Source organism: Benincasa hispida, chromosome 5 (assembly GCF_027475165.1).
Source record: "Benincasa hispida cultivar pf3 chromosome 5, pf3_genome.v1.1, whole genome shotgun sequence".
Lineage (NCBI taxonomy): Eukaryota > Viridiplantae > Streptophyta > Magnoliopsida > Cucurbitales > Cucurbitaceae > Benincasa > Benincasa hispida.
This window is the reverse complement of record NC_143482.1, coordinates 47981264-47997391: the sequence shown is the minus strand read 5'-3', so window position 1 is coordinate 47997391 and position 16128 is coordinate 47981264. Positions and strand designations below refer to the sequence as shown.

At 33.0% G+C, this 16128-nt stretch overlaps 1 protein-coding gene across 3 annotated transcripts; it reads left to right on the top strand.

Annotated features, from left to right (window-relative positions):
• The first annotated feature begins 9801 nt into the window (after positions 1-9801).
• LOC120077342 (pfkB-like carbohydrate kinase family protein) lies at positions 9802-15066 on the top strand. 3 transcript variants are annotated; one of them, XM_039031224.2, is made up of 9 exons: positions 9802-10226; positions 10305-10421; positions 11366-11468; positions 11643-11690; positions 12392-12489; positions 12597-12711; positions 12801-12883; positions 13766-14324; positions 14796-15066. In XM_039031224.2, the coding sequence occupies exons 1-9, from the start codon at positions 10140-10142 to the stop codon at positions 14852-14854; spliced, it is 1269 nt and encodes a 422-aa protein (XP_038887152.2). In that variant the 5' UTR covers positions 9802-10139; the 3' UTR covers positions 14855-15066. The 3 variants fall into 3 exon arrangements, with proteins under 3 accessions (XP_038887152.2, XP_090169821.1, XP_090169822.1); XM_090313695.1 differs by having other exon boundaries at positions 9857-10226; positions 12440-12489; XM_090313696.1 differs by having other exon boundaries at positions 10087-10226; positions 10319-10421.
• The last annotated feature ends 1062 nt before the right edge of the window (positions 15067-16128 follow it).

The following is a 16128-nucleotide window of genomic DNA, read 5'->3' as shown; positions in this document are numbered from 1 at the left end:
TCTATTGTTATATTTCAGGTTTGAGTTAAGTGAATTCATAGGTGGAAGACAAATATTATTGGCTTGCCATGCAGAATATAACAAGCATGCATTATAATGAACAATTTTTTATATTTTTTAATAAAAAAACTATGACGGACATTTCCTGACCCAACACGAGACATATAATATCGTTCTTAACTTTTTGATCGAGATTAATGGATGCGACAACAGAATTAAAAAAAAAAACAGACAATAATTGAAAAAAATGGACATGGATTATGGGCTTCAATTTCAGTTTAAAACCGACATTAAAGGCCTTTAATGTCGGTTGAAACCGAATTAAAGATGGTGTTATTAAAGCTCTTTAATGTCGGTTGTTTTTAATGTCCGTTTTAAACCGACATTGTACACCCTCTTCAATGTTGGTTTAAAATCAATATTAAAGACAACCGACATTAAAGGGCTTTAATAACACTATCTTTAATGTCAGTTAACCTAGAATCCTTAGTGTGGATGCATTGCATTTTCCCTTTTTCCCTTCGTTTTTGGCTTCCTCTACTCTCTCAATTTTATAGCCCCTAAATCTGCATTTTGGTCTAGGAGAAGGATCCAAAAGGCCAATTTCACTTGAACTTTCTATGTAACTAGTGTATTACCATGTGTTATGCACGTTAATTTTTTTAATTATAATAATTAACCATTTGAGTAAAATATTAATACGTAACGTATTTTAAAAATTTATTGATATTAATTTCATATCTACTTATTTTATAACGGTACTTGTTTGTTTTGAAATATAACACTGATAGTAATTAATAAATAATTTATGGAGTATACATATTAATACGCACAAGTACACGCATCAAGTAATAATATAGTTTAAAACGGTCTTGGCCGAGTATCATCCTCAAGGAATCGAATTGATAATCAATTTTATTTAGGGAATCGACTTGTGATACTACTAAGAAAAACTAAACTAAAAAAAATAAAAATGATCGAGTGTGGAGATTATCAACAAAGAGACGTTTTAGGGAATAGATTTCATCAATGACATTACTAAACACAATTGCTTTAACTCTTGAATCAATAAACACAACACCTCGATCTAGAAGTCTTTTATCCAGATTGTCCCTCTCGAGATCAATCTTTTCTTTCACTTAATTACTAATTACTAATCGCTTGAAACTAGATAATTAAGCAAAGCATTGAGAACCTTCATCAACAATCTCTATCGTTATCCGACTATGCTAGTGTGCTCAAATGTTAGTATAACATGCATAATCTAATCTAAAGCTTACTTTCTTACGTAAGATTCAAATTATGAAATCATCCAAATATCGATCAAACATTAAAAAACATTAAGAATTGTCATGCTAGAAAATATTAATGTAAATTGAGAATCACAAAGTGCTTAGCAATTAAACAAAAAAATTCATTTAACCTTGCAACAATATGAATTTAGCCTAACATGACTTCCATAGATAGAAACCACATTTAGAATGCAAAAAGTACAGAAAGGAAACCAAGATACAAGAAGAGAACAAAAGTGTTATTCAACATTTTGATCTTGCCTCTGTGGTGGAATTGAACCTCCAATACTCTCCAATCGACCCCAACATCAAGGACCTCTATCATCTGCTCTAAACACTTTCTTTAGACCTTTAAAACTCCAAAACATGATGTGGAGGTTGGCTGCAAACCCTAGCTTAAATAGGAAAAAATTTTCAAAACAATGCAGAAACTTTCCAAAACTACCTAGCCGCATAAACGCTATAGGACAACGTCGCAGCGCTCTTGCCCTTCAATCGTAGCGCTTTGTAGAGCATCGTAATGCTTTCGTCTAGCACCGCAACACTGGATTTTTGTGCTCTCTATATAAAGCGTTGTGAAACTCCCGTATTTTTAGGGAAAAGTTAACTTTCTCCTTTCCCTTTTTCGATGTTTGGTCTCGACTTGTCTTAATTATGTACGATTGAACCATTTTGACTTGTTTTAGCTCCAAATCTTGTTCTTTTGTTCAAACTCTAGAAATCATTGACCAACAACATCAAATATAATAAAATCAAGTGAAATCTCATCGGAATAAAATTCAAATAAAAGCACTTTTTAGGTTTTTTTTTTTTTTTGTAATGACCCAACTTTCTGAGATCTCTAACTGTGTCAATTATTCTCATTTATAACATTTTTAAAAGCAAATCTAATGGACCATTTTGATGTAAAACAAGAATTTTCTAAAATGCATAATTTCTTATTAAAACTAAAACAAGATATAATTTGGAATAACTTTAATTAAAATAAAACATTTAAATTTCAAATTTCTAAACTAAGTAATTCTCGATGGAAACATTAAAAAAAATGAAAACATGAAATTTAGCGGAAGCATTATTTCTAGTCTCATGGCATATATCAACTAATCATAGATGACCATCTAATGAATGATTTATCCCGTCCTAATACACATCTAGTAGCCTGAAGGCACACAAACATAGTAGGAAACTTGTCGGCTCCCAATAACATTATTAAGGAACCCATTGCCACTCGGTAACATGATAAGGGAGTCGTTGACTCCCAGTAACATAGGTAGGGGACCCACTGGCAACCGATAACATAGTAAGGGACTCGTCGACAACCTATAACATAGTAAGGAACCCTTGGCACCTGATAACATAGTAGAGACCTGTTGGCACCCGGTAACATAGTAGTATTAGGAAGGTAAATTCTCACCTTCTTAACTCAACATATAACATACTATCAAAAAATTCCACAACATAAATCATGGTACATATCATACTTGAAACATGCTTCTAACATACATTCTTTGAGAAATCATAGTACCATCGAGGTTTCATTCCATATACATACTTTCATAACATATAGAGGTCAACACGCCCATAATAGGCAATTCACAAAACATAGCATCCTCTAGAGGTATCATAACATGCTTATAAAATTCTCTTAAACAAACCAGGGTAACTTATCTAAGATGCTTGGCACGTAGGCGTTCGGGTAGTAAATCACTTACCCACAATGTTTGCTTGATCTGAAACTCCACACAAGCTACGAATGAAAAAATCAACCTAAACATAAACCATATTTAAGGGTTTAACACCAAATTACAGTAACATAACCAAGTCCATAAATGTGTTGAAACTTTAAGGGTGTGTTTGGTGTGTGATAAAAGTAGAGAGTTGAGTTGAGTTGAGTTGGTAATTATTATCTAGAGAGTTAAATTATCTGAGGAGTTAAATTGTCTATGTTTGTTTGTAGAGTTGAGTTGAGTTGATAATTATTGTCTGTGTTTGTTGTGCAGAGTTGAGTTGAGTTGTGTTGAGTTGAGTTGGGGATCTGATGCAGTTTTTTGTGAATGAGATTAGTTCTATTTTTTTCTGTTTGTTTTTTTATTTCATTCTTTTATTTTTTAGTTTTATGCTTTGCTATTGTTGATTAATTTTCAAATATACACGTATTTTCTCAAATCATTTATGACATAAACTGGACAATCTCAATTTTTTTCTCAATTTGTAGAACATAATAGATTATTTTTCATATATTCTTTTCAAAAACTATAATAATTCTAATTCTCTTCAATTGGTAAAACATACCAACAAAATATATTATTGATGCTCAATTAATTGGTATATTGTATATTGTATGTATATATATTGAAGGTAATTATCCCAATTACTAATTGGTATATTGTATATATATATAATGAATCTTGCTAACTTAACTTTATTGTTTCACATATCATACAGTTTATTTTTATATAATATAGATAGTATATTTGGAATTGAAATTGTACATAGGATAATTACCTTTCATTTGATTATGATGGTGAGAATGTGATGTAGTATAGTAACATTTTTCATAAGATCACAAAAATAATATAAACCGACCGAATATGTGGCCGTTTCCAAAAAAAATTCATAAAATATATGTTCTTTTCGATCCTTATAATATCCGTGTCATAATACAAACACAAAAATTACATATCATGACGTATGCAAAAGTTATCATTCTTTTCGACATGACAGTCCATTGTCCATTTGCTGTTATCCAAAAGAACTATAAACAAAATATAGGGGTGTGGTCAGTCTACATGTTTCTTCCTAGTAGATGGAGGCAGTACCTCTTCCGTGCGTGTTCTGGTATTGCAAGGAAGCAATCTGTCTTCTGAATAGATAAGGAGGTCAATAAGGGTGACCTGATCATCCTCATCCAGGCCATCAATGTTGTATATGGCATTTACTACTTCCTTCTAACGCCCGAACTCCAGCTCATACTTCTCCTTTTGCCACGATGCAAGTCTACCCATGTGTGTGCTCTGCATTTCAACAGTCGATCTCATGATGTCGATCATTTCAGCTTGGAATGATGGCCTCTTCCTCTTACTGCCTCAAGATGACTCGGCAGATACACTCGCTCTACCTATAGATTGCTCTGCTGGCTCTTCATCTATTTCATCTTGATTTAATGGTGATTCTATCTGGCAAACCTCAGGTGTGTGATAGTCCTGTGATCCAAGTCGAATCTCATCTTTCAACTCTCTGAATGCATTCGTTGCCATCACGTATGGGTCTTCACTTGATTGCCCTACTGCTCTGTCTTTCCCAAATATGGTGGAGAGGTCATCGTAATGTGGGAATGGTTTGTTCCACATCCCCTTCGTATTGGGATGACTCTGCATTGATATACATACACAATATTAATATTTATATTATAACACGTACCCGTACGTGTTTAGACCTCTTACCATCACCTGCCATTATATTGCATGCATACATTTGTTGAATGAAAAGATGCTATAAATTAAACACATGCACAAACAAAGGATGAACTGCTAAAATTATATGTTTCAATTTAACTTGTTCACATAGAGTCTTGGCACAAAAAAATTTCACGACATACTTGGAATGTTCCATAATTAAATTTCATTCAGTAGTAAAAGAAAAGTAAGCAATGAACATTGAGTAATTAGACTCTTTGCCATTGAGTAAACATTTCAACCGCTAAGTCATCCCTGAACTTGGTCCATTCCTCCGATGATTCAACAAATTCAATATGATCCCCATCAAGACCAACTGATGCAGAATTCTCCTCATCGGGCACGTCAAGCATTGCACCGATTTCCATCTCCCTTGTGATCAAATTGTGAATAAGGCAACATGCAGTTATTGTTCGACATTGGACTTGTATTGAATAGAATGATTTTCTCCTAAGAATAGCCCACCGCCCCTTTAGCAACCTAAACGCTCGCTCAATAACGTTCCTTACTGAAGAATGTTTCATGTTGAAAAATTCTCTTACAGTTGTCGGTGCATTTCCTGCTCCATGCCAATCGGAGAGATGGTATCGTTCCCCTCTCTACGGCGCCAAGAATCCTTCAGCATTGGGGTATCCAGCATCACATAGGTAATAGTATCCTGTACACGTTTCGAAATGTCATGCACATGTGTTGTGGCATGTACACATGTTTAAATAACATATACGGTTATTATAATACCCTTTGGAACCCTCAATCCGTACGATTGCGAAATCGCATCTCTAAGAACCCTTGAATCGGTTGCAGACCCTTACCACCCTGGCAAAACGAAGACAAACTCCCCATTTTGATCACACACCGCAAGAACGTTTGTGGCAATCTCTCCCTTTCTCGTCCTATATCGAGGTCGATCGACGACACTAACATTCACTTTAATGTATGTGTTGTCTAGTGCACCTAGACAATTCTATTTCTCTCAAGTGATTAGAATGAATTTTAAAAAAAATCTATCATTGAATGCATATTTATGACGTATTCATATAAAAAATTGAGTACTTTTTATACTTGAAACCACTTCCATCTTCCATCGATGCATGTATTTGTGATCGGTTCTGGTTTTCTTAACAAAACAGTGTGAAGTTGTAAGATTGCCCTAAGAACTGCATTGAAATCTCTCGAAATTGTCTCACCAAACCTCGAAAAGTTTCTGTGTACCACTCGATTCTTCACATCATGTGCAAGAATGTGTAGGAATATCACAACCATCTCTTCGGCGTCCATACATCTTGTTGGTTCCAAACAACCAGTCGACCGTAGCATATTACACAGAATCGTAAAAGTACGTCTATCCATTCGGGTGCTTTTACGACATGCCAAGTCACTCTCGTAAATTAAGTGAAAGAAGCTCAACTACCTAATGCAGTGCCTAGCATATGTCGATTGTCTCTCTATCCTTCGGTAGTTGTTCAATAACGTGGTTAGTGTTATGAACAACTGTATTTGAGAGTGCGAAATAATTCCCATGATCGAAAAGAGGTCTTCAACAGTATCCATCTTTATAGGGAAAGGGATATACAAGTTGTTCCTAAAAGGGTAAGGTATTTGGCGGATTATGTTTCATGATTAAGAAAGAATAGCAAACGATGTCAAGCGTCGGTATTGGGCATATTGGGTTATAGTTTAGATTTATGGTGTTATTTTCCAATGTACCTCTAATAATCTAAAAATACATGTTTTCAAGGGCTTAGTGGGTTTTTTCCTAAGGATAGAGTTGAGGGTATTTTAGTTAAATCTTTTTAAGGGCCTAATGGTTTTTTTTTCTCTTTCTCTCTCTTTCTTATTCTTCTTATTTTTTTCCCTATATTGGTTTATGAACAATTTATATCAGCTTCTAAAAACTTGTCATACTCCTAGTTCCTAGGACAACAAATTTTCACCGAAAGATGTGTTAAAACGATGTATATAGAAAAAAAAATATGCATTTTTCCATACTTTCAAAATTTGGTGAACCGATTGAATGAATATTGGTGTGCAATATTCTTTTTAATTCTTATGTCACCGATTAGAAACTATATTTTTCAAAAATTAAACATTGGTTATAATATTAATACCATCGTTTCATTACAATTACATAATTTTAAAAAAAATCAATTTTGATTGTAAAACGATAGTAAGACATACTAGAATTAATGCTGAAACTAGCTTGATAATAACACACCAAAATGTATAGAATATGTTTTTATTGAAGCTGAAAAAAATTGAAATGAACGTATTATTAGATAAAAAAAAATTACATAATAGTACTATTTCACCCATAATTCATAAAAAATTTGAGAAGTATCAGATAAAAAAATATAATGTTGTCAACCATTAATAAAAAAATTTGTGAACTAGTATTCCCAAAAAAATGTGACCATTAACAAATAACATATTTTCATAAAAAAAATAAAAAAAATAAGTTCTAAAAAAGGAGATACTCTGAACCTCAAAATAACAAACCCCCTCAAACTAATTCCTAATTAGGAATGATTTGTGCAATTAGTTTGAGCCCTACAAGAAACACAAAATAATGATAGTTAGATTAGAAATAAAATAAAATAAATTGAACTAAGGAGTAACCAACAAAAAAAAAAAATAAATTGAACTAAAGAGTAACCAACAAAAGCATACCTTTTTTAAAAGCATACCTTTTTTAAGGTTTAACACCCATAGTGGAGAAAGACAGTGGAAATATAAAAAGTATAAGTGGGAAGTTATCTAGAAGAGAGAGAAAAAAGTGGTTGTTGGAGAGAGTTGGGTGCATTGGAGAAAGAAGTTGTTGTTGGAGAGAGTTGGGTGCATTTATTAAAGAGTGAAATTAATTAAATCTCATTAATTAAAGAGTGAAATTAATTTGAATGTTAATTGAAAGTAAGTAGCAGCCACGTTGATAGTAAAGTCAAGTAAATACAAATAGTAAAGTCAAGTAAATAGAAATACTAAAAAAACAATGAACCAAATATGACAAATATGACAATAGAATGAACCAAATCAATGAACCAAATATGACAGAATCAACCAACAAAAATGATAGTAGAATGAATTTGAACATATAAGATAAGATCGGTCCTTGGAAGAATCCAACAAAAACAATGAACCAAATCATCATATCAAATTTTTGTAAAACTAAAAAGTAAGCTATGAACTGGAAAAAAAAATATTTATGTAATATAACACAAAAACTCTATTAAATTAGCTACCAAATTTGAAATGAAAATCAGATTAGGATGAGCGAGATCCTTATGAGTGAGATCCTCATCATGAGCGAGATCAAGTATTTCTTTAACAAACTGTTTTCCTAGTGATGCTCACTTACCAGCAAGATTTAGCCCACATTTCTAGTTAGATTCCCTTCTAGAGCGAGATCCTCATCACAAAAGTAGCGAGATTTCCTTCTAGGGCGAGATCCTCATCACAAAATTAGCGAGATTTCACTTGTCGAGGGTTGAAGTTTCGACTTATGTATGTCGAAACTTCAACCTTCGACAACTCTTTATACATATTGTTTCCAAGTTTTTCTTTGTTTGTCGAGTTCGCAACGTTAGACCTCTATATTAATCGAATCCTCAACTCTCGACTTCTAGCAAAAACAATATTTCTCTAATAAGTTTTAAAACAACCTTATTTCCCTAATAAGTTTTGAAAACAACCATATTAATATAAAAGGAGATTTTTGAGTGGGTAAAAAAGGGTTTTAATAACCCATAAATTTTCTTTATGAGCTTAACAAACATGGATAATAAATATCCACCCAACTCAATAACTCATACCCATTTATCAAACACCTCCGAATAATTCACAAAAACCACTAGAACAATCAATACCCTTGCTAAACAACATGTTGAAAACCTCTGACCCCAAATCCAACATCTAAATGTCATGGGTAAATCAAAATCCAAGTCAGAACTAAGTGGGAAGTCAAGAACTTTCAAGAAACCCCTTTATCTTTCCAATAAAACTTAGCCAAATGGAACTACGACGAAAACCCACAATGGTCATGATACCTGCAGCAATGATAACGGTGTGCTGGACAACCATGACCGGTGTTGAACAACGGTCGAAAACAGATCTGAAAAAGAGAGACCATGAGAGATTGGAGGAGAGAGAAATATGAGGAGTGAGAGATATAAACACCAATGGGTCTTACTCTTACCGGCGACGTGAAGTGGCAACGATCCTATGGCTGTGAACGACGGACAAAAACAGTGACTTCGATCAAGGATGGCAATGACGAATGACCAAAATGCTAGGTTGTGTGGCAGATGAACGCGTGAAAGAGAGAGAGCGTGGCGGTGCGACCAAATCTGCAATGACGATCCAAACGACAGCGGGCCAACGGCCAGTCGTGTGCATAGTGGTTGCTGGTGTGGCGGGGTGAGCACACCAACGGCTAGTCTACGTCTGCGCAGAGTGAGAAAGACAAACTCATTATGATGAAAATACATTTAACTTGAAAATAACGAGATTATTTAAAGATTTAATGTGAAATTACCTAATATATTCATAATACTTATCAAATAAAAGAGAAAAATGAGAAATCAAAAGTAAAGTTTCCCTACCCAATAGTAATAGATAAGTTAAAATGTTCATTGATCATGTTATTTTTATTTTTTCATGTTTTATTAATAACTTTCCATCCAAATCGATATCGGATATATAGAAATCTAGAAATATCGATATCTTATAATTTAATATTGAGATTTCAAGTGGACTAGCAATTAAAAAGAATTATTAAAAATAATGAAAAAATTACAAAATCCACCTTTAAAGTATGATGATAGTTTTACTCATGCCCTTCAACTCTCCATGGTAATAATTGGGCTCCTAAACTTTTAAAAGTGTTAAAATTTGATTCTCAAACTTATAATAATTGTAAAAAATAAATTCATAAATGATAAAAATTGAACCCTCAAACTTATACAATTATTATATAAGTTTAAGAGTCTAATTTTAATATTTAGATAAGATCGACGACTCTGTTTTTGTTTTTAAATTTAAAAGTTTTTGAATACAATTGCAACCATCGCCAAACTTTATGATAGTTTTTACAATTTGCTCCAAAATACAGATATATTGAGCTTAATATCGAGAGTGAGACGGAGAGTGAAGAACAAAAACGAGATTCGAAGCACAATTTACAAGCGAGTCAATAGCGTAAATTCAAGTAGATGCTAAACCCAGCAAAAGTTGACCAAGTTGATCATTTTTCATTTGGGAAAATTTTTGGTCTCAATCCGTAAAATTTCCCATTAATCATTTCAGTATTTCTTCTCTGATTTCAAACCAGCAGAAGAACCAAATTCAACGCTGGTCTTCGAGTTCAGAGTTTCATTGAAAGGCTTGGAGATTGGAAGCCATGGAAAGCAGTGCTCAGAGGCGGATCAATTTGATTCACCGTCACCTTCTTTCGCTGCCGTGTGAGTTCAACAACGCTCTTAATCCGGTGAGCATCACTTCACTCTTACAATTTCTTTTCCTTCTCTATTCAATGTGTTTTACAGAGGCAAGACGTATATTTTAGGCGCCAACGAATAGTGGGAGCGGGGTAGCTGAGCCTGTGATTGTTGGAGGTATGGTGCTGGATATTCACGCCATACCGTCCATTTCCGCCGTTCCTAGGTCAACTACTCCCGGCAAGGTAATTTACTGATTGCTATCTAAAAGCGAATTGTCGCAGGGTTGGGGAAATCATTGGAGGAAGTTGGAATATTGTGGTTGATTGTTGCAGACTATTGTAGATATTGAGAGGGAAATTATTTATTACATACAGTCTATTTTATTACACACGGTCTATTTTGAATTGGTATATATTTTTTTATTAGAGACATACTGATTTTGAATTGTTACCCAACTATTGTAGATGAGGTTAATTGCTTACCTACTTAAGCTATAATGCTTAAATGTTTCTAACATTAAATGTTGAAGGGATTCTAAGATTCCCTAGAAGAAGCTGATCCTACTAGTTGTAGATATCACAATTACTGCAAATTGCCTTATGTTCAAGTGGGTGAATTATCTTGTGCTTGTTTCGTTGCTTTCTCCTTTTTGTTCAATTTTTAAGGACTAAAACTACTGAAAAACGTGGCAAATGGATTGAAACAAGAAACATGTTCTTTATTTTAAAATATTGAACGTGCTCAAGTTTCAAGTTTCTATGAAAGTAAAATAATATGAGAAATGAATTGAGGTTGTTTTTTATTGCCTTTCTTAATGATTATATCTTTAGAATCGTTTATGATATACTTATGATAGCCATTTTAGCTTCAGTAAATAACTGTAATACACCTGAGAATTATGTTTTAAATATTGAGATGAAATACTCATAACTATAATATAGATGAAAATGTAATGACAAATCTATATATTTTTGGGTTCAATCTAGTACGCTAGATAGCACCATGACTGCCATAAATCCTCATTTTCATTGGCTTGTTGGTATTGGTGTTTTATTCTTTGGCCAGTGTCTTTATATTTTTCCGACTCATTCGTTATCTGTAGCATCATAATGACGATGTTATCTTAGTGAATCTATTGTTAAGTTTCTATATTTCAACTCTTACTTTTGAGAATATGCTGTTTTAGATCAATTATATATTAGGTGGTGTAGCACGGAATGTTGCTGAATGCATGTCAAAGCTTGGGACCAACCCTTTCCTGATTAGTGTGGTGGGACATGACATGGCAGGTTCTTTTCTGGTCTTTTATCATTTTTTTCGTACGTCTACTGTTACATTCCAGAATGGCAGATTGGTTTTTATCACATTCATGGCTTTTTTGGTTCTATTGCAACTCAGATGGATTCAGAGTTCATTATTTACTTTAATAAATTCTGATTCCTTTTTTTTTTCTCCTGAAATAGGGAACCTCTTGTTTGAGAATTGGAGATTGGCAGGGATATCAACAGAAGGTACACCTGTCTATCCATTTAATTTCCATTTAAACTAGCTAGCTATCAGTTAATGATATATGGCACTTTATTTTTAATTTTCTTCTGTTCTGGTGTTTATCATCTGTGGTATTATCCCATTGTCATTGTTTGGTGTTCTGACGTAGATGGTTATTTGGATCATTCTATGTGAGTGATTCAGGATTAAAGTATTTTTAACCTTAAATAAGAATCTAACTCTTCTTACGAAATATATCAATTTTTGTCTCACTTTTGAATTGGCTGTTTTTAGAATGTTGCCATACCAATCACTACAAAAAGCCTTTTGTTGATTATGCCTTTGAATGTGAATCTTTCAGATGCTACAATCGAGATTTGGTCATTCCTTTTGAGCAATTTAGTGAAGATAAATTAGCCAGTAGAACTTAGTAATGTGGTGCAAGTTGCATAAACAGCATATTGAGCAATCTGTTTTGAGATCATTTCTTGAAATAAACTCTTGTATGGAATATTGCCAGCTGCAGAGTGAATTTTACGGTTTCCTCATACTGAACTATTTTTATCCTTCTGATTTCTTTATCTTTGAATCCTTGATGGAAGTTAATGAAGTGAAAGCAAAAGTATCTAACTAGTTCAAAAGAAAATTATTACTTGGTTATTAAACATATACTTGGTAAAGATAGAGATGATATACTTTCTAGAACAATTACATATTCGAATAGGCATTCGGAAGCAGAAAGACATCAACACTGCTGTTGTGTGTGCTGTAGTTGATGTCCATGGAGAATTGGCAGCTGCTGTGGCAAGTGTGGAAGCTATTGTAAGTGTATCTTTGTTGTAAATAGATTTATATCAAGGATTTAGTATTGTGAATCTTGTAAAAAATTGATGGTGGTACCACAAAGAACTGATACCGGCCTTACACAGGAAAAATTTCTCACACCTGATTGGATCGAGCAATTCAAGTCCAATATTCGAGCTGCACCAGTGCTTATGGTTGATGCAAATCTAAACCCATTTGCTCTGGAAGTCTCTTGCCAAAGTACTACTCTTTTTCTGCAGCTTCCTGTATTTTTCTGTATTGATCTTTGTTGTATGATCTTTATATTATTTTCCTGCATCTGTTTATAGTTGCTGCCGAGTATAATACTCCAGTGTGGTTTGAGCCTGTGTCAGTTGCTAAATCAAGAAGGATTGCTTCAGTTGTCAAGTATGTGAGTTCACATCTCCTCATGCTGATCTTCTCTCTTAAAGATCCATGAGTTTTTTCACTTGCAAGTACTCTTTTGTTCCTTTCCTTACTGAGGCGTTTCGTTTTCTTTGTTTCTTTTCATTTTTAAAAGAATGAAAATGGGGTTGAAAAATTCTGAGGTGATTTTGCATTGGAATTATAACCAGACTGACTCACTCGCTCATATTTAGAGATCGACTGAACTTTAGTTCAGTTTGTATAAAAGTTGATGAAAAATGGAGAAAGATAAAACAATGTTCAAGTATTAGGTAAAATCATTATAGCTTCCTCGTCATTCCTTTTCAGGAAAAAATAGATCTGAAAATAGAAATAAATAGATCTGAAAATAGGATCACCCAGCAAATACTATATATATTTGTCATGTTTCAGGTGGATCAATAGATTCTTAGTCTATATTTGCCCTTCCTCTGTCTACAACTTCATTCACATCCTGTTTGCGTGTTGTCTTAGTTTCTGATGCATCTTGTACAATATTTATATGTCAACCATCATGGATTGGTCTTGTGGTAAATAAAAGGCATGAGTTTGATAAAGGGCTAAAAGGAGATGGGTTCAATCTATGGTGGCCACTTACTTAGGATTTAATATCCTACGAGTTTCCTTGACACCCAAATGTTGTAGGGTCAACTGGGTTGTCCCATGAGATTAGTCGATGTACGTGTAAGTTGCCTCCGACACTCATGCGTATAAAAATAAGAAAACAATATTTACTTGTCATATTATGTTTTCATAATCTAGAGATTTAGCACCTCATCTTACGTTTCATATTTGAGAATTTTTTCTAATTTACAGCCATATGTTTTTCTACATTTTCTTTCATAATACATAGCTCTTCATTTTGCAGATAAGTTTTACTTCGCCTAATGAAGATGAACTTATCGCCATGGCCAATGCGTTATCTGGTCAAGATTTGTTTTCTCCCATCAAACAAGATAACAGCATTGCAATTGAATCTTTTTTCGAACAATTGAAATCTGCTGCATGGGTTTTGCTTGAGAAAGGTATCAAGGTCGTCATTCTGACAGTTGGTTCTCGTGGGGTGTTGGTTTGTTCTAAAGGACGACCAAGCTTCATGAAAATTTCTTCCAAAGAAGAAATCAACAAGGACAGATCCAGCAGCCAACTATTTAGAACTTTAGCTACGAGTTGTCCACCAAACATGTATGCTGTTTCTCCTGAAACCGAGAAAAGCTCTTTTCTTTTTGCAATGCACTTCCCTGCCCTTCCTGCTTCAGTAGTGAGGCTTACAGGCTGCGGAGATTGTTTAGTTGGGGGAATGCTTGCTTCTATTTGTGCTGGATTAAATATCTACCAAAGTACAGCCATTGGAATTGCAGCTGCCAAAGCCGCTGTCGAGACCGAAAATAATGTTCCTCAGGAATTTCATTCAGCCAAAATTGCAGGTACTACTGTCACTCATTCCATCTTTTATCGACGATTTTTACTATATTCATATGGTTTCATTTAATTTAGGGGACAACTGTGGAATTGAGAAATCTTGCTCCAACTCAAAGTCTATGGACAAAACATTAGTTGGTGTATTGAACAAACCGAGAGTTTAAGGATGTGTCTGGATTAGCTTTTCATGTGTTTAATTTTGAAAATAAGTCATTGGAAAAAATTGTAGTGTTTAACAATAGCTCAAAATAACTTTTAAAATATTTTCAAAGTTCATTTTAGGTTTTTAGCAAAAGAGTTAAAAAAAAAAAAAAAAAATTAAAAAGACATTATTTCTCTAGTCAATCCAAACGGGCCCTAAATCTTTCCATTTTTTATGGAAAAAGTTTCGTATTTTTAGTTTTTTGGGAAATGAAACTGGAAAATTGGTTGTTTCTTTTAGTATTTACTGTCTGTATCTCATATATTTAATGCAGATGATGCTAGGTTGGTGTACAAAGCAGGCAGATTTGTGTTCCATGATCCCATGCCCTGAAACAGCAACTTTGAAATTGAAAAATCAAAGTGCTACAACTTTTCATTTCCCTGATTAGTACAAGAATGCCACTACTTGTATTTAATCAAAACTTATGAAACATGAAATACCAAGTTTTTGTCCTCAGTTGAGGGTTGTAGCTGTTCAGCTGGTTTTCCATTACAAATGAGTACAGTTTATTTGATCAAATGGAGGATTATATCTTGCTGCAATTCTTGATTTTATTATGAATAATTTGCTTAAATTGCTTGTGACATGCTACACTACAATATCATAAATTTTGGTTGACTACAAATTTGATTCTGTTCAGAAAATATAAAGTTGTTTCAAAATATATAATCTTTTTCTATTTTGATTTCTACTCATTCCAAAAAAATTTGAAGATTTAATTGCAATTAAATATGTTTGTTCAATTTTAGCAAAAGAGTAGGTTGATTCTATCTTTCTTTGTACATCCATATAAATGATGATGTGGATTGTGAGTAATTTTAAAATAGTTAAAATTATCCTATTTAAAAACCTCAAATTATTGTTAAACAACTCAGAAGTGTACATTAATACCACTTTAATGAAGTGTTTTAAGGGATATTATAAACATGTGTTTTAGGCATGCCAAACTTATCTTTGGTCCTAAATTTTAGTTTATAACGCCAATTTGAAAATAGTTTAACTGATTAAGATGTGTATAATTGACTAAGAGATAGAGATTGGAATCTTCAAGACATGTTGGACTTAATAAAACATGAGTATGTAACAATTTACTATCTTATGTATTTTTAATGTAACAATTTAATAAGTGTAGTTCTAAAATACATTTTGGGTGTATTTGGAACACATTTTTAAATGATTAATTTAAAAAATAAGTCATATTGGAAGAAACTTGAGTGTTTGACAACCAATCAAAATAGTTTTTCAAATATATTTTAATAACTTTTTATCAAAAGTATTTAAGTAAAAATAAATTTTTTGAAAAATAGTTTTTTTTTCTTAAGTCAATCCAAACCGCCTTCATCTTCTAAGATATATCATCCATATACCTAAAAATATTTGTTACACCTTTATAAAATTTTCAAAATCCTTGGTACTTTTAAATCACTAAAACAAAATTGTCACAAATTTTAAATTATAAAATAAAAAATGTAATATAGTAAAGTTAAAAGGACAAATTGTTACGAATCTAAAACTATAAAGATTGAATTGTACTTGATGGATTATATTGGGCGAAAAAAAAGTATAATGTTCAAAACTAAAATCTAAAAACCAATATCAAATGA